Source organism: Stigmatopora nigra, chromosome 14, assembly GCF_051989575.1.
Source record: "Stigmatopora nigra isolate UIUO_SnigA chromosome 14, RoL_Snig_1.1, whole genome shotgun sequence".
In the NCBI taxonomy this organism is placed as follows: domain Eukaryota; kingdom Metazoa; phylum Chordata; class Actinopteri; order Syngnathiformes; family Syngnathidae; genus Stigmatopora; species Stigmatopora nigra.
In genome coordinates this window covers 8,049,928-8,074,363 of record NC_135521.1, presented here as the reverse complement: position 1 = coordinate 8,074,363, position 24,436 = coordinate 8,049,928, and the positions used below count along the sequence as shown (strand labels likewise).

Sequence of the window (24,436 nt, the reverse complement as noted above, 5' to 3'; positions counted from 1 at the left end):
CCGGCGCCAGCATTTCAAATGACATCTCGCTCGAATGCTCGTCTTTATTACGTCACGCGGTCAAAAGGTACACTCCTCATGAAATGGCCAACTGCGTGTGGCTTTTATTTGTATTCCAACTGCAAGCACCGACACCGGAACTAGTGGCAATGACTGAGGCTAACTTGACGCTAGCTTGCCCACCTCACCACTTGCAACCGTGCAGCCGTGCAGCCCAAACGGACGGAAGCCACCGCGGCTGGATTGCTTCTCCGGTGCCACAACTGGCCGACGCTGACTAATCTGGAATAAGAATTCCAATTTCGGGAGGGAAGCCTAACCGGCTCCGACCAAGATCAGCCATGGAAAATTCGGCGACACCCACCCGACAGTCGCATCAGCATCAGCCGGCGACCGCGTCCGCTTTCCGGGAGGCGCAGAAATGGATCGAGGTAAACCCCCTTCATTTCCAAAATCGGATTATCCTCATGTTTGATGTTGTCTTTTTTGTGGCAATTTGGCATCTTTTCACTCGTTGTCTCGTCACCTGTTGAAAGGTGACGTAGAGGGTAAAAATGGTTGCCCATCACGAATTTGGTCAAGGAAGGTAAAGATGCTGAAATAGTGAGGAGGGGGAGAGGGGGTCTCCATTAGTCTCACATTAACTTAGTGCATGCATCGTTTGCAAGTGTAGATGAACTGAAAATATTGATGTTGCTTGAATGCCAACAGGTGGATTTACAGGGGAATTGTGCCATTGACTGCAACGCTCCGATTCAAATGGATTGTAAGTCGGTTTGTTGTTCTTGCTGTTCTGTTTTCCAAATTGTGAAGACCAAGCTTGGCAATTTGGATATCAAAATCAGATGGATTAGATCGATATGTTTGGGTTTGCTCATTGGATGAATATATTTGAATTTTCTCATTTGATTTATACCATGTTTTGCTGTCAAAATACTACTTTGGTCACCCAAATACATTAAAACGGCAAAAAAGTAGAATATGTGTAACAAAAAAATGATTTGATCTCATTTGACTTTATGGGTGGCATCCTAAACATTTTGCAATGCAAGGCTCCTGATAAGAATAATCTCAAAATATGGCGATACAACAATTATGAGTGCATGGGTTTGGAAATCAATCTATGATATTCCATGATAAAACTATTTAAAGAACTAGTTTGAAATGGAAAATGGACAGTTTGTTTTTCACAAGGTCATGGGCCATCTGCCAAAATATATTGTCTTCACAAAGACTAAGGCAGTAATTTAATGCAACATTTCTGGGGAAAAAAATATAGCAACATTATTGCAATCAAATGAGTGTCTTTACTATTTCAATGCCATTTACAACAATGACAATAAAAGCATTCCATTCAATAAAAGCTAATTTTGGGTGCCATTGACAAATGGTCAACCCATGTCAAGATCAGCTGGATTCCTAATCATGAGTGATATTAATTCCATAATTTTTCTATGTTTAGGTAACAGTGACCAAAATCTCAATATAGAACATTTTTGGAGAAAACAATACCACACATTCAGAAATTGGACCGTGCACAGTTGTTTTTAAATAATCACAAAGTGGAGATTAACAGAGTGCCACAATAATGAGATGATCCATATTAGAAGTGTGCCAACAGAAACAAAGAGCACATCATGTGGAATAAATTGTAGCCTCAATAGCAGAGCGACCCAACAATCAACGCACAAGCATGGTTTTGTTTGCCGCTAGGGAAAATTTCAGTGACAGCAACTTGTCGCTTTTGACTCATCAGGCAGCTCGGCCAGTTCACTCAATGAAAAATCTAATGAATGGTTTGTTATCTGTTTTTTTTGTTTTTTTTTTGTTATTGTTGCTGGTGGAATGTAGCCATGGCTTTGTAGGCTAACAAAGAAAGCTGGCATCGCTGATAAATGCCCTACTTTCAGTCAAATATCAAATAAATGTAATCTTGAACATAACATATTAGAAAACAACCAGGAGTAAAAGACATTTAAATTTGTACATCAGTCTAGTTTAGTGTTATTTATCAATGACAATAATTCAATTGACGAGTTGGTTGTTTTGTACACTTGACACTCTTTGCACACAAAATTTTTTAAAAAAAATCTTCCAAAGTTGGAGCCATCATTTCATCAAATTCCTGGGAGGCTTGTTGGCATCTTTTAAAAAGCTTCTTTTGACCCAGAATCAGAATGGGATCAGTGCATGGCCCTGAATAGGTAACTGATAGTGCAATCACCGTGTTTTTCTTCTCTTTTCCCCCCGCCCCTCAGGGAGGAAGGGGGCTGGTATCGTTGGCCACCTGGTAACGCTCACTGATTCACCGGAGGGAATCCGAGTCTGTGTGAATGAATAAAAGAGTGGCTGAATGTTACGAGGCCTCACCATTCAGGATCTCTGTCCAAGACTGCTAATTTTTTTTTCTCCCTAATAGCTGATCATATCAGAACTTGAGGTCACCAAAAGGTTAAATTCAAAAAATCATATATACATATAAATATACATATACAAACATATACCCCAATTTATTGATTGCCCTCCTTCTCAGGCAAAGTAGGTCGCTTCACGTGACTCCTAAGTGAAGCTGGTATTTCATTGACATAATTTAGTGGGGTTTAGCAGGTCATGAGCTGGTTTTGTAAAACCCTCAGGTTAACACATTCAAAAATGACCTTGAGACGGTCCCTAAAATATTTCAGCTTTCCGTTCCATTGGGTACTCCTCCACTAGATTGAAGTTGCACCTGACTGTTGCATGATTAAGGATAGCAAAAGATTGATACATGATAGATAAGATCAAAAATGATAAATGCCATTCGTCATGTTAGATAGTTAGGACTTAGACTGAGGAACCTTCCCCCATCAAGGGACCGTTTTTAATTGGGTCACGATGGGCTGGGTTGCTTTTCTCATTTCAGAGCTGAGACGGTGGGGAGCTTGACTCTTTTGATCCTCAAGGGAGTTTTGAATCATACCTTGGAAGGAACACTGCCATTGCAGTGGCATTGTGAGATAACAGTGGTATTGCAATATTTTGGATTGTCCATTTTACTTTTTTGTTGTTGTTGTTTTTGTATTAATGAAGTTTCAAATTATGTCGCTTGGAAAAAAAAAGATTATTTGGTTGCAAATCATTGGACAGCGTTGAGCCCGGTATTACTCAGATTAGTATTGTAGCATTTGCCATTTCCCACTATATAGCACTTATACACCAATCACCAATTGTTGAAAAGTGCAACTTTTAAAGTTTCATAGTGCGAGGCCCTTGAGTATGTGCATTGCTGAACCCCAGTCACAGTTGTCAACTGTTGCCGGGCAGCCTTAGCGAGGCACTTTTCCACTCGGCTCATCCATGCACAAAATAGCTCACTCACTCACGAAGATAAACGTGATGAATCCATGCACTCATTAGCATTTGTTGGCCTGCTACAGTAGGGACCTTGTTCTCATGTGAGGTGATGGAAGCGGGCACAGCTCATTTGACCCCGCCTGTGAAACTTTACCAGGAACAGCGATGCGATCTTCTTGAAAAGTGTAATAGAATTCAGCACCTGACATTAGGACGCCCGTCTCTGTATGATTATAAAATGTGTGACAATTCTGAAAGGTAAAACTACTGTGGATAACATCCACTGTGCTTTCACTACTTTCTTTTCTGTAAAGAATGTCAAATAATTCCTGGAGTGAAATAGTTTACATGAAAGCACGGGCCTCTTGAACGCTTATATCGCCATCCTCTTGCTACAAGCAAGGGATAAAGTCTAATCCTAACTAATCTTTCCAGTTGCACCTCCCTCTTTTGAGGGTGATGGGGTGCGGTGCATTAATGGTTCCCAAAATCTGGCTTGTTTCCCACTTGGACAACTTGCATGAATTGAGCAGCATGATAAGTACGCCTTCAGAATCTATTCAGAGGTAAATCTACTTTCACCAGACATTCTAATTCTGACTTTTTCAACTAATAGTAAGACTGATAGGCTCAGGGTGGTTAATTTTCAACAAAAATCTAATTTTGAGTTTCCTGGTTAAAATTGCAATTTTAATTTCATCTGCTCCTGTTTAGAAAATCGCTTCTGGTGCTTTTTTTGATTATGAAACATGTTGCTTTTGCAAGAGAAGGGATGATTTTTACATAACTGTTCATAACCTAATCTGTTTGAGGTGTTACATGTAACAAGTAACAAGCAACAAGCACTGACCCTTACTGAACCTGATGAAGAATGCATTGCTGTTCATCTAGCCCTCATTTTCTTCTTGGATTTCTTTTCTTTTTATTGTTCTGAAGCCCCCTAGTGAGAGGCACAATGGAAGTTTCTGTACATTTGTGGGAGGGTGGTGAAGCTGTGTTTTCTCTCTCTCTCTATTAATATGAGCCCACCACTAACCTGGACTGACAGATGTCCACATTCCCTGAAGTGACATACAGACTTAATGTCAGGGAAAGTGTAAACAAACAGGATTATTAATTTATTTCCCCCATGCAATGGGTGTTTATTCCAACAATTCCAGATATGGAGAGTCATTCGTCATACGTTGAAGCTAAATTGTAAAAAAAATGTTAAATTGTAGAATACATTTGATGTTGTGTTTCCATATTGAAGGTCACTATTTCTCTAAGGATTAATGAAAAGCAAAAAGCGATGGAATTTGTTTCAACGGAATCTTGCCAACATGAGCGATCGGATAAGCCCACATTCTGCTTCAGTGTTGACATAGTACATCGGTGAAGCTTTCCTGATGAGTTCAGTCTTGACAAGTACAGCACATCATTCTCGTGGTGAACAAGTCTGAGCGCGAGGACCAAAAAATACAATGTTATCACTTGGCATCTTTACAGGAGTCTTTGTTGCTTTTAGACAAATCCCAGCATGAATAGAAATCCAGTTGTTGACATCTATGATTGGATACAGCATTTATTTTACAGTATGCTGATCTGTCTGTAAGTTAGTTACTTTATTTAAAACAGCAGTTCCTCACAACAGTACTAGAGGAAACTTAAAATGTTGGCATATTGATGAATTTATTTTGAAGAGCCCATTCCCCTCCCAATCTCATTTGAAAAAACACTCAATATTATTTTGAAAACATTGTGTACAGTACACTGTTCAGTTTTAAATTTAGTCACTATTAAAGGGTACAATGTGGTCTTGTTCTGAAGCAAAGCCCTTTTGAAAAACCTTGTTGATGTTGGGTCTCCAAGCCAGCAGGTCAAGCTGAGGCATCTCCCTCCCTGTTTGAATGAGCTTTTTTGGTGTGGTCAGTGGCTCATTTCCTTCGGAACTCCCAAGAAAATGTAGCTAGCAGGATATTGGAGACTCATGGAGGCCCTCTCGAAAAGACCTTACGCATAAGAAGCTAAGCTGAGAAAGCTGCCGTCAACACGGCGCCTCTTTGTTTCTTTCCCCGCAAGGCTTTAGGGGGGTTGTCACTATTCTTCTTATGTAGTGTGTGGCAAGGTTTTAGTCGGCTAAACTTTGTATTAAGTAATTCAAAACTGACAGCCAACATATTTTTAAACCATGCGAGTATTCAGAAACCCACTGCCAACAGTACGTTGTATTAAATTAAATTAAACTGAAATTTAGCCAAATTCAATGGAACAACTACAACAACTTCCGTCTAAAAAAGTAAATTGCATGAAGCTAAATGTTTCCTTTAAATTTACTTATGACTTGTATAGTCTTTTGAACTTTGTCTATTTTGATTATAGAGTATTTTTATTTTCATTATTTGACATTTCCAAATATATACAACCATCACATCCATTCACACTGCTCTTACTGAAAATGCAAGTGAGATGATGATAATGTAGGTTAGTCGGATGGGGATTTGTGCTGGCTAAATTGAGGAAGCATCATTTGTGCAGCAGAAAGAGGTTGAGAGGACCTTGAAGGCTACATTCAGAGGATGCTTTTAAAGCCATTCAAATCATTTTTTTCTTCTCACTTATTCCATACCCAATCCCATTTCTCTTGCCACTTTTGGCACCAGTCATCATCCTCTACTTAATCCAATACAAGTTCTAAGACCCACAGTGGAGCCAAATACTGTTTTCTCCCCTGTTTTGGGGTGCTCAGCACCCTGTTGCTCTTGTAAAAGAAATGGGGAGGAACTGAACGGAACTAGTCGGCCAGGAGAGAGGTTAATCCACAGCCTAAACATTGTTCCATCATCTAATGCGGGTAGAAAAGGAATGCTGACATTTAGATCAGCATTAGAGCAACTTTAGTGGAAATTTGGTGGGTTTAATCAGAGGGGATTTATCAAGACTTGAGGGCAATACTGGAGGTAGAAAAGGGAAGCAGGGCTGTATTGATGGAATATATAAATGATGATAATTTATTCTGTTAGATTTTTACATTTATGAGGGGATTACATGCATAATTTATTTTAAAAATGCAAGTTTTAAGCATTCACCATCATTTTTTTCAGCATATCGAATTGAATTGACATTAATTTGCTACCCCCCACAACCCATGTGAGGATAAGCATAGCATCAATTCATATATTCACAATAGGGCATCCCTGCAGTGATGGCTAGAGAAAAGATCTGCATCAATGTTTTGTTAGCAGACACCACCATTGACCTCCGATTCAACTTACTGCTGAGACCCCCAGCTAGGGAACGTGCTAAGTCTAAGAACCACGCTGCACAATGTTTAATTTTGCAAAAGGCGCAACTACGGCTATTGTTGCAGTTAATCGGGAACCAAAGGCATTTACAGATTAAGCTCTCCTGCCAAATTGTATTAATGAGATTATTGGTCCCTGAAGCCACAAGATGCACTCACATGTGTTTTTGAACTTGATAATTACATAACCCACTGGGGACAGCATCCTGTAAGAAGAATGCGTCCAACTACAAAAGCGAGCCACGTGGCTCGGCAGTGCTCTTTTTGTTTTGTTTGTGTACTCTGTCCTCGACAGCTAGCTATCAACTCTTAAACGGGCCGATCACGTGTTCGTCGCCTCTGGGCTTGAAAGAGTTGAGCATTACCTAAGCGGGCAAACTCTCTCCCTGCATACCGCCACTTATTGGATGTTAATTTTGGGACAGGTAGAATTTTTTTTTTTTTTTTGTGATGCTGCTACCCTCAGGGTGGGAGGATGAGCAAGAGAGCAATTCAAACAGTCTCCTGTTTTTATTAGGATAATTTTCCAAAACAGAAGATTATATTGGCAAGGGACTTGCAATCCATTGCCAGGCATGATTTGTCCTCATAGGAATTCTTTTTAATCCTGTTTTATCTATTCAAACTCACTGGGAACACTTTGAATGAGTAATTTTCATCTGTTACATTTGATATTCTAGAGAATGATTGTTTCCGGTAGCTTTGATTGGGCTTTGACCACTTTGTATTTTGATTCTCTGCGTTTGCATTCTTTATAAGAAGAGTTAAAGGGTATAATAGGCAGAGAATTCACCAGAACTATTTGTTTGGATAACAATGCAAGTGACATTCCAATGTAAACGAGCAAGTCATGCACATTCCTCCCTCACATCTGACAGCAAACACAATAGGGAATTGAATTTCTGTTAAAAACTAGTCAATAATATAAAAAAATGTTACACATTTGTCTGCACCATTTGAGAATGTGATACAAATGCATGCCAACATGCGGAGCACCTCCTGTAATAAATCCCCTGTCACAACACATTAGCTGCCATGGCCATTCGGTCAGGATGATTGCAGCTTACGGCAAGCTCGTTAGCGTTTAGTACCATTTAACCAGCAATGGGCTTGACGTATGGCCTGCCCCTCTTTTGTGCAGCGTCATTCCCGGAATTTAGAACTTCAAAAGACAGGAAATTAAACGTTTTCATCTTTTTGCATGCTTATCGTTGTGATTTATATGCGAGTAATTTACTTAATCAGTTGGATCATGACTGCTTTTTTTTCGTAGGCGGTGACGGGAAGATGCTTTGGTGACAGGCATTTCAGAGGAGGATTGGAAAATGGAATACTACTATGCGAGTAAGTGGTGAATGATATTCATTTTTGTAGTCTTAACTAAGAGATGGGGTACGATCATGTCATTTTACATCATCTTTTTAACTTTTGATCTTTTTGGCTGCCTTTGACAGGAATAGGCATGTTGTTATTTTAATGGTTGTTATGAGTTGACCTAAATTTGCAAATAAGAAGGTATAAAAATGAAAACTGACTTGTCCTTAATCTAGTGTAATAAGTCCCAGAAGATGTAATAATTTCCCATCCCTACTATGGTATATTTACAGGATTATAATGGATAACTTCAGCATCGAGACAACAGTCCTTTTATGGACCTGTCGAAAGCTGTTCATAGAGAGCGAAACTGAGCAGGGCTTTTCCGTGATTGAAGTTGTCGGACGTATGCGGTGGGAAAGAGGCGCTTTCTAATGGGAAAATTGCATCTTTTCACCACTAAATATCTTTGCCGGAATGCTAACGATATCAAATTGCACAAGGGGATCTTGGTTTGGTTGCTTCCTTCGTGCGACACAATTCATTCCAGTGCTTCCTCCTGGTGAAAATGCATAGAAGATAAAGAAAGTCCACTGCATCATCATGAATTTGATTCTTCTAGTTTAAAAACCTCAATTAAATACTGGAAGGTTATTTCTTTGCTCTTCCTACATTGTATTCATTTATTAATTGTGCTTTTATCCTTCAGATTACTGAGCTCCATTAAACCCGGCTTGGTTAAGAAAATCAACAGACTTCCAACACCAATTGCTGGCCTGGTAAGTCCTGGACCTTTTAATCCTTTGTTGTGTCAACATAAACAGTAGGAATACATTTCCAGCAGATAATATATTCTCGGAGTGGGAAACTCTGGGTACCACGCGATAAAATACGATGTAAGACTCGTGATCATCACTATCTCACCACATGATGTTGCTACAATTATCGATACATTGGTCAGGAAATACGTCTTTTTATTTTTTGACACAATTTGCTATTAATCCTTCAACAATGTTGCTACCCTGATAGAACATTGGTATTATATACAATTAAGACAACATGTGATAATGGGCAGAATTACAGTATATTTCTTTGGTATTTAAGTAAGATGCATGAGATAAACAAGTCTGGGTTGGTCTAAAGTGTCTTATCTGGTGGCGTAGCTAATAGTTTCCAATGAGCCTTGTCCACTTTTTTAGATTATTTTACAAGTGTCTGGTAAACACACCAGCCCCATTTAGCTCGGGCGTTTGTTTTTTCTTTTTCTGAACTGGAACAAGTAATTAGTACACACAACTTTAGTAATTCATCCATTACCCAAAACTTTTAAACAAATAAAAGCGTCTGCTCCATTTGGCCGACAACCAAATCAGTGTGTATCCTACTTCTCGATCAAAGTTTGTTGGGTTATGCTTTTGTAATTTTGTAATCCTATTGGTTTACATAATTTAGTTAAAGTTGCTCAGAAAGTGAAAATTGAATGAGATTCAATATATAATACTATATGACTACTATTAAATCTAATAGATTTAATTATTTTCCTTTTTTTCATGTCTCCAGGCGTTGCCTCACAGGCAACCATAACTAATGAATACAACATGTTTACCCCTTTAATAGAACCATAATTCCTATCTTCCCGCAGCTTTTTATGCCTTATTTTGACTTGCGGTGGCTGCAATTAGGTAGGTGAGAAGCAAACAAACAAGGTCTGCTTTTATCAGGCCTTTTTTTTTAAACAATAAAACAGAGGCAACTCCCCCTTCCTCTTCCTGTTTCGAACTAATGGGGAAAACGAGCCTCTGAGGAGTTTTTCTAATTAGAGCAGCTACCTCAGCGCTCTGGCAGCTTGGCCACCGTCAACAGGTCGCTTGTTGTTGTCTGCTTCCGTTTCATAAACATACCAACCAAATACCAGTTTTGCTCTCTGTTCATTCTGTGGTCTTGTTTTGTCAACAAAACTAGGTTTGCAGCATACAGCAAAAATCTGCAACTTTTGTTTTCAGCAATTAAAAACTTTCCAGAATGACGTCATCAAGTTAAATTTCAAGCGTATTTACGATTTCCTAAAAGTGTTAGTTGTTAATGTAGCTTCCTCTGTGCGGAAATAGCACCGTCCCTAAAACACAGGAAGCCACAGGTCACCTTTATTTTTTTGCTCTGCTTAAAATAGAGAATTTTCTCTGTGTGCAATCATGTGTTTATCTCTATGCAATTTAGCCTATCAACCTGTACAGTTTGATCAACCTTGCACACTAGAATTGACTCTGAACCTCTGGATGTTAAGGCTATTGTATTTGTGTTTCGGTCTGGGGAAAATCAGGGTGGAGAGGAAGTGGTGACACCCTGAGATGGCAAGAGACAAATTGCTTTGCCTTCAGCCCTCAGAATGACAGAAAGCAGGAAAACAAAGTCAGGGGAAACTTTAGGGGGAGAAAGTTCCCTTTTCTCTTGGCTCAGGTTTTGTCCCACACAAATTTTGTTGAAATGAAATTGTCATTGGTGAAAATATTGGACTTCAGTACAGAAACTGCATTTATAAAGCATGCAAGTGGACAATTTTAAACAGATACATTTGCTTATCAATGAATAAATTGAAAGTTTGAAATTAAAGTCATTTGAAAGGAAAATAATTATTGTATTAATTAGTGTATCAAAGCTGACTTTCTTAGCAAATACGGATAGACAAATTCTAATATGGCATAGGGAAGAATATCCTTTTAGACCCCATGTCAATCCATCTATCGTCATTCCATCTGCCGTTTCAGTCAGCTAACCTTTGGGTTTGCATGCAGGACAACTTGAGTGTGTTTCTGCGTGGATGTGAGGAACTAGGACTGAAGGGCTCTCAACTGTTCGACCCCGGAGACCTTCAAGACACGTCAACACGCCCTGCTACCAAGTAAGTCTTACTGTCCCCCTTTTTTATAATAAATATTGATTATTGATGGCTTCATCATCTGTCTGTCTGCCTGCCAGTGCGTTATTGGATGCCACCTCAAATAAGAATAAGTCAGTGCATTTACATCACTGGAAAATTGTGCAGAACAATGACTACATCAGTCATTGTTTCGCCCGGCACGCGCTATTTGTTCTCTGGTGTTGCCTGGTGACACAAGCCTGTGTTTTTAGTTATAAATGTTGCTGTCCTCATACTGGCTAACAAGATGTCATTCCGTAAAGACATCCTGACAAGAGTTTGATGTTGTCTGACTTGTTCTGTCAAGAAGAGAAATTCTTTGGTCAACAAGTCAGCCGTTCCGTTGCAAGTGCATTAACAAAAGAAACATTGAGGGTATATTCAGGCTTGAAGCTATTTTTTTTGTACCTGTTTTCACATTTTTTGAATTCTAGACCATGGTACGGCAGAAGAAGTTAACAAGACCTTTGTACTCATCTCTTACGTGTTTTCAAACAATGACACCATTTGCCAAAATGTAATCTTAATAATCTTGTTAGGAATCTTAATGTGGAGTGTGCAGGATGTGCTCATTGCAGGTGTTATAAGACCTTTGTTTTTAATGTGGTAATTTTGGTTTATTTCCACATTTGTTTTTAAACAGCTTTAATTTATTTGTGTAAATTGAAGGAGTTCCTGTTTTATCAAATGTGGAAAACATTATCCTGCCTGTTTGATTGTTTAAAGGCAAAATGAATGTAATCGGTGCATAAGTTGAGATAAATTGTAGGGAGTGACAATAAAACTCATTGTTGCTGATAAATCCTATTCCTGCTGCCCCCATTTTATAAAGCTCGCCCACTCTCCCTGATCACTTATTTGTATTTTCTATTGTATTAGTAAGTAGATCATTGAAATGACGAGTGACCGTGTTACGCTATCTCGGCCCACAAGTTGCGTGGGAAATCTTAAATCGCTGAACAGGCCGTTTCTTTGTCGGTGATTGTCAATTCATGTGGGCGGTTGCCGCTTTGGATTCTTCTTATGCCAAATATAATTTAGTACATATGAAGTCACCCTTTTCATTCTCTTCCTCTCTGTGTTCTTGTGATTCTCCACAGACGAAGCGATTGCACCCGAAAGCTCAAAAATGTAAGTGCCTTCTTATCAGTGTACCGTTCATGTTTTATTAGTTTTAAAAGCAGTGATAGTTTAAAAAAACAACAACAAACTGGCAATAATACTGCAAGGAAAAAAAGTGTTATCACTGTCTTGACATTTAAAGCACAAGTCAAGGGTTAACGGAAGGTAAAGCCGTTTTTTGCCATCCCACCCCTTTTGCTTTTGTCAATACAAAGTGGGGTCGGCTTCCTCCTACTAAAGACGTGTTTAGCACAGAGCGCCTGCACAAACACGACAAGACCGAGACATTGTTCCCACCTTGAAAAGGAGGCAGGGATGCTGCTGCTGAAAACGTGCTATAGGATGCAAATTGACTTATTGGCCCCATTTGTCCAATGATTTAGAACAGAACATAAAACAATGTAAGACCCAAGTCTTTGAGAGGGCAAAAATAGCCTCAAAAAACATAGAGGCAATTACACAAAACTCTCTACATCCTCTATCTTCCATGTCAATAGAGAACTACGGTGTGATGACTTCGACAAGAGAGCTAAGCATGGCTTAATCTTCTTATTTCAGTCACGTAACCATCAACACGGAACACAAAGCTACCTCGTCATACAAAGCGGATTCAAAGTTCAGTTCATCTTTGTGCACACATTTTACTTCACTGCAGAGCAATTATTTGACCCTAAAACATCTATCATCACCTTTGAAAGTGTCATATCAGGACCAAGCAAGTATCAGTGCAGCACTAAATGCAGTATTTGCTGACATTTTCTTCAAGTACAACTCAAAGCAGGTGCACACACACACACAGACGCGCACACATGTACTCCTTACTGCTGTATTGCAGTTTTGCTTTCAGTGCATCTGCATCAACAAACAAGCAGTGTGAGCTGCCGTGTAACACGCACACACAACTATGCTGGTGTTGGAATCTTGCCAGCAGCAGCGTGGGTTCTGCGGCTGACACAACATACTGCTCAAGTGTGCGTCAGTGTTACTTTGACGAGCAGAAAGATAAACAAGCAGTGTGACAGCAAGCGCAGTACGCCATACTGTTTTAAGACTTGTTTTATCTGTATTTTCAGTGTGCTTCTTCACGTGTTCATCTTATACTCTCACCAGATGCAGTGCACAATACACAGCAATATGCCAGGCTTCAATTATTCACTGTTTTTACCCCCCATTTGGACTCAATCCATATCCCCTGTGTAATGCTGTATACAGTCACTAGCCTTATTTAAATGGAATTCAATTACTTTTTGTATTTTCAGGTGCTGATTACCATCTACTGGCTGGGTCGGGCTGCCAATAGCTGCATCTCTTACAACGGGCCCACTTTGGACCTGAGGGAGTTTGAGGACCTCCTGTCACAGATGCGAAAGGTTTTTATCTTCATTTGACCTGAAAGTGGGCTGATGGTTAGCACATCATTCATTATAAGCTTAACACCAGTCATTTCTGAGCAAATTTATTTTTATGATCTCAAGGTTCAACTAACCCATGCAATATTGATTGATATTATTAACCCCACTGGGGAAAATGGTAACTCCAGTGGACATGTATTCAAATGTTATTGTTAGTTTAAAAATGTTAATGGGAACTAAAGAGCTAAAAATGTAGGGTTAATTTAATCAGGTTGAGTGACAGCTCACTACATAAAACTAACTAGACTTCCCCGTCAAACTTTATCAATGATGTTAGACGTGCCTTGGTCCTGGTTCATGCAATAAAATCTTACCACAAATCTGTGGTTATCTAATAAAAAGCATGCAGGAGAACCCCCCACCCCACCCTTGATTTTGCTGGACAGGAAAGCCCTTTCCCCACCTTCCATTAGCAGCTCAAAAAAAATGTTAAACACCGACAAGACGAAAGGGAGGAGCCCACAAGGTTTTAGAATGTGAGTTTGAAGATTAAATTGGAGACATTGTGCACATTTGAAACGACGTGGGCAGAGTGGGACCTTAATGACTAGACATTTCTGAGAAATGATGCTTGACCAGGTAACATTTCATTTTCATTGACTAATTCTAACCCCTTTTTTTTTAGCATTTTCTTGTTCCTATTCCAACTGGATGTAATGAGCGTCAATTTTCTCTGGCCTCCATCTTTTTAGGAGTCGGAAGAGGCAGAGAGCCCCCAACGCAGCATCCGGGACAGCGGCTACGTCGATTGCTGGGACTCGGAGCGCAGCGATTCGCTTTCCCCGCCCCGGCATTTTCGCGAGGATTCTTTCGACAGCCTGGACTCGTTCGGCTCGCGCTCGCAACAGACGCCGTCGCCGGACGTCCTGGTGCCTCGCAGCAGCAGTGATGGTAGGAAACTTTGATATTTCTGTATGTATTATAGCAGCAAAGGCCCCACTAACTATGGGCAAGCAGCCAATTGCAGGGCACCAAATGTTATTCATTTAAAGAAATTATTAAAACAAACACTCATTTGAGACATATATATTTTAAATGCTGAAATGTACAGTCTGACTCTAAAGCAACGCTATAGCCCTCTAAATTGCCTTATTCATTCATTCTCTGAGTAGCAAGTATTATTTGGTCTAGAAGTATTAATTACATTTTTTTCATGAATGTGGATAGTGACTGATAGGGCGTATCCACAATGACCCATTTTTTTTTCTTCTCTCTCATCTGACATTTGCATCCAAGTTCTGGCACAATTGGCCTGTGTAAAGTAATCTCAGCCTGATGACATTCAAGAGCACCCATAGAAAATTCTAATTCATTCTGAGGAAGACTTCTATCTTCAGTCTGGTCACTTGATACACTTTTTATGAATGAGATGCTTTGTCATTAAATGCCTTTCTTTGGTGCAAATAAATCCAGTGATGTCATGTTACTTTTTGAAAATATTGCCCTTAAGTCACAGAATAGCATGCCTCACTCAAGTGAGGCATTGATTTTTTTTTAAAAAAATTCTCCATGTAGTATGTTACTTGGTGACACGCTAGATTCTGCTCTAAGGTCTGCAATTCCATCAGTACATGTGGTGAACATTTAAGGGAGGAATTTCTGGACTCTTTGAGTCATGCAGGTATCCAATGCTTGGTATTTGTGCACATTCAGGAATGAACACATACCACAGGAATGGTAAACACCACATCCTCACCATGCCTTTCCGTGTTTATGCTGAGGGTTATTATGTAACATTAAAAGGGAAAACCCCTGCTGCCAATCCAGGTGGACCCTGGTTTCTTTCCACCTTGTAAAAAATTGTTTGCAGACCGGGGCGATGAGATTGTAATCATAATCTTTGTTTGGATGTCTAGTAGATGCATGCAGGAATGTGATTCATCTCACTTGCAAACAGATGCACTGATTATTTCATATGCCTATTAAACCAAGCTGTTTTATTAGTATGCGGTAGCTTTTGAGAATCTTGACATTTATTAGGTTTAAAACACTAAAATTAGATTTTAGTGGGCTTGTTAGTGTTTTTTATTTCACTATAATTGATATTGATGAGCAGCTGATAAAAGGGATATTAGTACTTGCTTGTATATTTTCACACTGAGCAGACACACTGGAGACACCACTATTTTGTAAACAAACTATTCTTTTCTTTCTCTTTTGTGTCTGCTTCAAAGGAATAGACAGGACCTAGTCTAGTTTCTTTTATGAGCTTTTAGTGTGTGAGGTCTATCGTGTCAAGTTAGTCTCATATCATCATGAAATTGGTAAACTGCAACTGCATGTCCATGTCCATCTCTCGCCAACAGGCCGCGGCAGTGACTCCGAGTCGGATGGACCGCTGCACCGCAAAGGCCCGGACATCCACAAGGACGACATGTTGGCCCGCCGCACCTCGGTGAGCGAGCCCCGCACCGCCATGCCCTTCAACCAGTACCTGCCCAACAAGTGCAATCAGAGCGGCTACATGCCGACACCGCTGCGCAAGAAGTGCGGCGACACGGAAAACGACGAGCGTAAAAGCTGGAGTACGGCCACCTCGCCGGTGGGAGGAGAAAAACCTTTGAGGTGAGTGCATATTGCAACCTGGTTCAGAATGTCATGGTACTAAAGTTCCAGGGGTGGGCAAACTGGTCCTCGAGGGCCACTATGGGTGCAGGTTTTTGTTCCAACCGATCCAACAAACTGTTTTACCAGTTCTCGATGATGCTAACCCATTTTTGATGTTTTTCCACCCTGTGACTGCTTCTGATTAGCACTCTTATTGAAATTGTCAGGGCTTCCATTTGCCGTCCCTCGTTTCCCCCGAGCTTGCCTGTAGAACAGATGGTACGGATTGTCTGTCATCATCATTTCAAGGGAAAGCAATCTGCGGCTAAGATCTGACATGTATAAATTGGCTCTCGGATTGTTCCTTTGAAATAAGCTGCTGTGTGCATTCTTAGCGGCCGGCTGCAGAGTGTGTGTACGTTAGTGCTGCCAAAATGGAACACTTGTCATGCGGTTGTATCACATCAAGCAAATCCCTATCCCAGGCCTGCGTGGGTAGTCCTCTCGGCTTATTATAAATGAAAGTGATGGAGCTGTGAGGAAAAAAAGGAGATAAAAGTGCAAAAATCTTACATAACAACAGTTTATAAACACTGATGAGTGAAAATCTTTTTTCCCTCTGTTTTATCTGATTTAAGACTTTCTCTGCTCGATGAAGCTTATTTTTGACTGTAAATATGCTAGAAAGCTTGCAAAGCAGAAATGAGGCAGGTGTGGGAGCAAGGGTGCAGCGGGTTGGATCAGGCTGAGTGTAGGAAACGAAGCTCATTTCCTTGCATCCTGAGGGGAGGGTGCTGTGTTACTAGGGAAGACTGGCTGGAAATGCTCATCTTTCAGTGCCATTGACTGTGCTAGAAGCCTAATTTGTTATGATGGGTTAAGGCGAACAAACAAAGTTTCATGTTAATTGCAGTCATTTTAGTAGTAGGCTAATATAGAGACGTTTTTTTGTTTGTTTAATATGGCTCTTTCAACATTTAGGGTTGCCACCCACTGCCCTAACCCAAACCATTATTTCAATTCTTTACCATCTACCCTGTTGACATAAATCAAATACCTAATCCGAATGTAACATTTGTGTCTGTCTTGGTTTGTCTCTCCATGCGCTCATGTGTCCTGCCAGCGAGTCACATGACCCACAGTAAGTCATCCAATTGCCACATAGGAAAATCTGCCAGCCCTTTATTTACCTAATGCATCTAGGACCGCTGCCACAATTGCATTCTTATTGTGGAAAATAGGTAGAGTTACAGAATTCCCATTGAACTTTCACCATTAGAGCATTAAATGATGACAAAAAAGAATTGCTGTCGGAAAGTTGCAAAATAGGTTCAAACTGAATTTAATAAGAAGACACTAGATTTAAAACCTTATTGTTCCATACCAACTTCAATGGAAATTGGCTTTTCATTACATCAAGGATATTTTTAACTGGGTCACATGACTTCATTCCCTGATAATCATAAACATCATGTGGGCTGCCCTGAAGTGATAGCAAATGTGCATATTTGACAGTTCATTTAAAATTTGCTGTCCTTTTGTCCTCTGCAGAAGTGTGAGCCTGATAGACATGCGCAGCCAGGAGAATGTGGCCGCCATTTTGCCACCACATAGTCACGTGCGGCACGAGATAATGCACAATCAGTACAACCAGTTGAAAGAAGAGGACAGCCACTGGCAAGATGTAAGTAAACTGCCTTGAACCTCAGTTTGATGTACAGTATAGTATCCCAAACAAAGTTGACCAGCCAGAGGCTGAATTCAAACATTTTTTTCCCTTACATAAATCTGCCATTACAATGCTGGTAACAGTGTCCATTTGCATGTTTTAGGACTTGGCCCGATGGAAAAATCGCCGGCGCAGCATCTCCCAGGACCTCATCAAGAAGGAGGAAGAGAGGAAGTTGATGGAGCAGCTGATGACTGGAGTCCCCTGCATCTCAGTTAGGAGGAGAAGCATCAAGACGTACAGAGAGATCGTGGAGGACAAGTAGGTCCCGCATCCAAAGCCTTTTTTTGTTGTTGTTGCTAAAAAGCATCCATTTTCCTCTTTTAATGACAGAGAACGTCGCGAGGAGGAGCTGCGAACTGCTTACCGGAGCGCCAAATCTCCCGAGGAAGCATCCTCCATCCTCCAGTGTTACGCCCAGCGCTTTTCCATCAGCGAGACTGTAATGGAGCGTCTGGAGCTGCCCAAGGTTCTGGACCGCAGTGTCTCCGCCGACCCCTTTATGGCGGGCTTCACCGCTCCCCCCTCGCCCCTGCCGACCGAATCCGATGAGACCATGAAGTATCTGAGGCAACAGTCGGCCCCGGCCCCCAGATTCACCTCCACGCTGGAAGCGCACATAGACGAGTGGCCTGGCGGCCCGCTGCCCCACCGGCCACAGATTCGCTCGCGCTCGTCCGAGCCGCCGTCCAACCGGGCGCTGTCGCCCAAACCGCTGCCTTTGATGACCCCCAAGCCTTACTTTCAGTCCTGGCCCACCACACCGGACCCTTGGCCGAGCAAGGTTGGTTGGCTACAAAATTGCAATTTTATCTTAAATTGGGGAAAAATACATGTGTTGCATTTTCAAAATGTTCAAAAGTCACATTTGCATTCACAATTGAAGTCAAAATTCATTTCATGTGTAAATGTTTACTACTAAACTAGCAAGGTTTTAGGAACCATGTACTGTAAGGTATCATGATTTACAAATTTAGTATCTTCAATTACCATTTTTTATTGTTAATTCATTGGCTGAGGTTAACAGAAGAAGAAAAATGCAAATTTGATATATTTGCAAAACAAAGCTCCCCACAACAGGACATGTAAGATAAGAATGAAGGGAAACGATGCTCACTATTTGGGTAAATGTAGCCGAGTGCATCTGTGGAATGTCTTGTCAGGCATCCCAGTCTCACTTTGAATGGAGCCTTGTGTTCCCTATTGACTTAAGAAGTTGTCGGAGTAGAGCCCTCTCAATGTGGAGTGGGCTCTCCCCGGTGGACAAAGAGGGCCCACACAGGCTGCTTAGAGACCGATGAGAAGTTGGAGGTATATAGGGGGTCCGGATCGGGAGGCGGGAACTACGCAGTGAGAAGTTCGCCAGGAGCCTTCACACATATTACTAGCCTCTCTTTGTCTCTGAGGCCCACTTGCTGCTTAGGTCTGCATGCATAAGCTAAAAGCACACTGGTAGGCGGGGCTGAGCATAAATGAAAGCACAAGTGGGCTTTTAGCCCTGCAGATTCATTTTGGGTTGTAATTCTCAATACCTCCCCCAGGGCATCATTTGGTACTGTTTTGTATTAAGTGTCAAAACTCTTTAAAAATGGCACCATTAAAGTCCAATCCAGACTAGCTCATCAACAAAATATATAAAAAAAAACTCATGCCACTTGTGTTGCTTTCTAATTGCATCATGGTAAATGTTAAAAATGTGTCCTAGGCCAATGATTCGCCACGTGTCAACGGCAATGCAGGAGGCGACGACAACTCACCCGCCCCGTCTGAGAGTCAAGACAGCGATTGTTCGCCTGTTTTTTTACCGTCCTCGCCCAAAAGAAGCCCCCAAACCACACACCACATTGTGAACACCTTCACCAAAAGAGCAAGTCCGGTGTTCTCCAACCATGAGGAAGCGTCAAGCGATGTCCAAGACAAAGAAGTCGTTCGTTCGTCAACGCCACCCAGCAGGCCCACTTCACTGCCAGTGGTAAATGAATTGCATATTCTGTGAATTTGCTCAAAAACACACAAATTTGAATCATTTATCATTACACTACAAGCTATGTAAAATGACTTTTTGTTGAACCAGGAATTACACTCGCCCGAAGAAAGCTGCTGTTGGAAGAGTGGAAGGCAATCACTATTGGCGCCAGTAGAAAAAATGAGTGAACCAACAACACAAGACAAAGCATCTGCAGGTCAGATTCATGCAGCTCTGCTACCCCCACCTGGATGCTTGTGTATCTTTCATATTGCAGGCTTGGTGCATTGTTTTTCCAAAAACATTTTGTTTTATTGTCATAAAATGTCTTTGCAGAAACCAAACAAGAGACTGAACTGTCATATCCATCATCTGGAACCTTAGTGGTGAGTCAATAACTCCTAATGCCATTGACAGTGACAGACACCCACTCTGTTAAAATTACTTGCTCATATACATAACACACTATCTTGCTCTCCACTATCCTGTCAAATGTGTAGATGAGCATACAGAGTCACCTAGAGGAGGACCAGAAGATAGAGGAAGTTCCTTGTATGGGATGTCAGCCACCGACACAACAAGGTGACACACACACGTATTCTACTCTAAATACTATCAATGGCCTTCTCCTTTTTAATACTTATATTTTTACACAGCTTTGAACAACAGTAGCTGCTCTCCACAACCAAGCAGCAACCTCAATTTACGCTGGGAGTTCTTTGCAGGTAAAAGTCACCCTTCTAGCTTTTTGTGGTAGAATTCCAAATTATAGTGCACCTCCATTTTTGTTGGAGGGTAACTTACATTTAGAATATTCCTTCTTGAAACTATTACTTTGATTTCTGTTTGATTCGGTTACATTGGCGCATTATTTATCTTAGTACATACCAATTCTGGCAAGGTCATTTTAGTGCCTTGTTGGCCCCAAAACTAGTATCAATTCAACACTAGTTCTAGTCAGGTTTTCTCTCACTATAACCTGAAATACTAACTCTTTTGGTGGTTGGAAAATGAATTGAAAAGCATTTACATTGATTTGCATTCACCTCCTGCAGATAATGGAGCCAAGGATCACAGCAGCAACGTAAGTACAGTCAACATATTTATATATATTTTCTGTGTTTGTAGCAATGTGAGAACAATCCACATTCAATTTTTTATATATATATTGTTTAGAGACCACTTGTCTTGATTCTCATCTGGCTCAAAATTTCACACTTTATGACTTGTTTAAACACAAATAATGCCAAGACGCAATTTTGCGGGGTCGCAATACATTGGAAACTTCCTCACACCTGTTCTCACCTCTGTCCCTTTCTGTCTTCTCTCTCCTTCAGTAGGAGTGGATTGGCTAGCATTGGAGTAGTGCTGTTGTGGTAGATCAACTATCTCAGTCTTCTTCTCCCTCTTTTTCCCCTCTGTATGTATGTGTGTGTGTGTTTCTTGTTGTCTGAGGGTGTCCGGCGTGTGCATGACTATCTCTGTGCTGTGGATTTTTTTGTGGGTGCATGTGTTCGATGTTGGTGGGTGGGCGTCCAATTAGGTGTCTGTGCCGGTGTCGCCTCAGGCCAGACGGGCCGACCGCTGGTCCTGGGACCCGGACGAGGAACGAAAGCGTCAGGAAAGGTGGCAGCAAGAGCAGGAGCGCCTGCTGCAGGTAGTACGAGATTAGTTGGGGAGACAAAGCATGGCGCATGAGGTTCCTTCCTTGCCCTGGCAGGAACCTTGTTTTTCTTTGCGAAAGGGACTGTCAAAAACCATTTCACATTGGCATACATATAGTGTTACTTATAGTTAAGGATTATTATTCTTCATTTCTGGTGTTTGCCCATCGTTGCTCTTAATAAGTAAACCTTGAGCTGACCTTCATTGCTCTTTTTTTTAATGTTCGCAGCTTTTTATATCGCTGCTTTTAACTTGTCTTAAACGTCCACTTGCGTTCCGCTGCCACCATCTGCAGGGCAACCTTGCACAGTACAAGCTCTCATAGCTTGTGCTACTGCCCAAATGTTCCCACTTGGAAAGGCTTCTTCTGCCAAAGATGATGAGTGAATGTGTGATGTCATTTTGTGCTATTTTCCCCTCCCTCTGTGTATCCTGCTACGTGATTCCATCAGCGTCATTATAAACATAACATTGGGTAACATGTTCGAAGTAAAATGTCCATTGTTTTCAGGCCCGAAAACTTTTTTTTGATTCGAATGCCGAATCCTAAACAAATTTTAGTTGTGTCAATGTATCTCGTCAATAGGGTTTCCCCCAGAAAATGGGCAAACCTGGTGCCCACAATGTCTTTGGGAAAGACTTCATATTTCCAATATATATTAAATCATGTAGAAACAGTGCTAGCCTGACATACAAACATCTAAAATTTGCCTCCCACAGTTTGTTATTCTTATCTTTGCATGTTCATCTTCTGCCTGCTGTTTTTTTCTCCTCTTTTTCATCCAATTCCACCTTGACAAGCTCATATTTGTATACACTAGTCTTTTTTTAAAAACACATTTGACATTCATCTAATTGTTATGGCTTCTTCAGTGTCTATGCACATGTGATGTGTTTCTATGGTTACATAGGAGAAGTACCAGCGAGAGCAGGAGAAACTGAAGGAAGAGTGGGAGAAGGCCCAGAAGGAGGTGGCCCAGGAGGAAAGGCGGTACCTTGAGGAGGTGGGAGCAATAATTCAATACTACCCTGTGATATGATATGTAATGAATTCGGGTTTATCTCATGGTAGGAACGTCTGATCCTCCAAGAAACAGTCACACCCCTTACGCCACCATCATCTGCCTCGCCCACTTCCCACAGCCAGGACAACATTGTGCGCTCGCTCGCCGACTGGGAGCGCAAGCAGGAGCGGCTAGAAAAGCTTTCGGTAAAAAAAAAAAACAACCCTTCATACCTTCTTTGTCGGTGTCTTGTATGTGAGTCTGCAAATATTTTGACTCCAGAGACACCTCAAAGAAGTTATTTGTTCTAGTATTACATCTTTACAATTGAAAGTTGTTGTGAAACTACATGCATTGTAATCTTAAACCAATATTGTAGCCTCAAATGAAATTATTGTTTGACTGAAGTACTTTCCTACTGATTGGCCAACGCAGAAGGATGGCACAAAGAAAGTGGGGTGTCGACTCCGAGAAAACAACAAGAACAGTGAAATCAGTACCGTAGATGACAGTGTCCGGACAGCAAAAAGGTTTGTTAACAGTTGTTGAAAATGGCAGGTAGGCTGGTTAAACACTTTAAATTGTCCCTTGGAATGTATGTATTTTTTTTTATTTGCATCCAAATTGGTGCAACACCAAGTAGAACCATAACATTTGTTTTCTTTTTGTGGCCTTCTTCAGCACAGGAATTCAGAGCAGCTGTTTGCAGAATGGCCAGAAGTCTCACCAAAAGACGTCCACGTCCGTCAAGAAGCGTAAAGACGTTGATACCATGCAGCCTGCTGGAGACCGCAGGTGCGTGTTAAATGTGTGTTGGTGTAAATGGACTTGATGTGTCTACTTTTGGCTTCTGTGTTCCATCATTTAAAGAAATGTTCTGCTACTGGCAGTAATTGATGAGGGGAAAGTGTAACCATGGCAACTGTACTGGTGCGCCATAATAGAAACCCAGCTTACGTGAATGACTTGCAGTCTTTCATTTTGCCTGTTGCACCAGCAGAGGGCATCAACTACTTATGCCTTCCTCTTTCCTCATCTTTGCTGCACACTCATCTCATTTTGTCTCATTGTCATCATCATAAACAGGCCATGGAATAAAATAATCTGTTGTCCCCGATTTTCACTGACCTGGTTAGCAGTGCTGGTAATATTTTGGTAGAAACGTGTTCACTAATGGCTTTTCTATGTAGGTCTGTGAGCGGCAAGAAGCTGTGCTCCAGCTGCGGGCAGCCATTGGGCAAGGGGGCCGCCATGATTATAGAGACACTGAGCCTCTATTTTCACATTGACTGTTTTAAGGTCAGTCAAATGTGGGAGCGACCGACAGTAAAATACCTTGCAGGGAATGGCCTGAGCTGTATTATTTGGTCTCTTGTCATCAGTGCGGTGTGTGCGAGGGCCAATTAGGAGACACGTCCACCGGCACCGACGTGCGGATCCGGAGCGGCCTCCTTAACTGCCACCAGTGCTACATTCGCTCCCGCTGTAAGTTGACTATGTTCATACGTATATTCTACTCTTGTCATTTTTCTTCTTCATTTGATCTCCCCTGATTTCTTTTTTTTTTGAAGCGGCAGGACAACCCACGACTTTGTGACACCTCCAGTCAAGTGGAACCCTGTCGCCTGCCAAGCCCCCACCCAATCCCCCAGTCATAATGTGAGGCCAAGCAAAGATTTATTTCATCCACTGACCGCAGTGTTATTATTTTCAGAATGGTGAGTGTCAACACTGAAAAACAATCACTGGCATGAAGCACAATCAATTTGAACTGCTGTTCAGTTCCATACATGTAAAACAAATGCTGTTTATTCCCAGTAATTTTTGGACTATAAGCCGCACCCAACAATTTTTACAAGAAAATAGTATATATTCATATATAGCCGCACCGTACACTTTTTGTGATGACATGTATGAAAAAAATCTAAATTGAATTCTTTTTTTTATGAACTCTTTCAGTGCCATTGACGATATATTTGCAATCATGTGGCTCTTAAAATGATTAAATCAAAACTCTTAGGAGTTCAATTCAATGTCCAATCTGTTTGAACTGGGAAGTTGGCATTGAATGAAGCCTCTCCGCAAATAGCGTCCAATCTGGTAAAAATAAAATTCTTCCTTGGCCATGTTGCACCTTACCAACA

At 41.1% G+C, this 24,436-nt stretch overlaps 1 protein-coding gene across 5 annotated transcripts; it reads left to right on the top strand.

The window, feature by feature from the left end:
- Window positions 1–24,011, top strand: LOC144207823 (LIM and calponin homology domains-containing protein 1-like). 5 transcript variants are annotated; one of them, XM_077733467.1, is made up of 27 exons: window positions 329–431; window positions 712–766; window positions 7,890–7,960; window positions 8,640–8,709; window positions 10,723–10,829; window positions 11,948–11,978; window positions 13,229–13,339; window positions 14,074–14,272; window positions 15,688–15,946; window positions 17,052–17,069; window positions 17,480–17,612; window positions 17,761–17,918; window positions 17,991–18,441; window positions 19,363–19,629; window positions 19,732–19,840; window positions 19,960–20,009; window positions 20,124–20,205; window positions 20,280–20,348; window positions 20,679–20,707; window positions 21,167–21,280; window positions 22,200–22,292; window positions 22,361–22,498; window positions 22,728–22,822; window positions 22,974–23,087; window positions 23,483–23,591; window positions 23,675–23,777; window positions 23,864–24,011. In XM_077733467.1, exons 7-27 carry the CDS (start codon window positions 13,331–13,333, stop codon window positions 23,887–23,889), a joined length of 2,625 nt encoding a protein of 874 aa, XP_077589593.1. In that variant the 5' UTR covers window positions 329–431; window positions 712–766; window positions 7,890–7,960; window positions 8,640–8,709; window positions 10,723–10,829; window positions 11,948–11,978; window positions 13,229–13,330; the 3' UTR covers window positions 23,890–24,011. The 5 variants fall into 5 exon arrangements, with proteins under 5 accessions (XP_077589589.1, XP_077589590.1, XP_077589591.1 ...); XM_077733463.1 differs by lacking the exon at window positions 712–766 and having other exon boundaries at window positions 1–431; XM_077733464.1 differs by lacking the exons at window positions 712–766; window positions 17,052–17,069 and having other exon boundaries at window positions 4–431.
- The last annotated feature ends 425 nt before the right edge of the window (window positions 24,012–24,436 follow it).

What these genes read in the sequence shown, in the direction of transcription:
- LOC144207823 (XM_077733463.1), top strand. Translation starts at nt 342, where the DNA reads ATGGAAAATTCGGCGACACCCACCCGACAGTCGCATCAGCATCAGCCG. An exon ending in AGAGAGATCGTGGAGGACAA is followed by an intron (nt 17,919 to 17,990) that starts GTAGGTCCCGCA and finishes TTTTAATGACAG; the next exon opens with AGAACGTCGCGAGGAGGAGC. An exon ending in ACGCTGGGAGTTCTTTGCAG is followed by an intron (nt 20,349 to 20,678) that starts GTAAAAGTCACC and finishes CACCTCCTGCAG; the next exon opens with ATAATGGAGCCAAGGATCAC.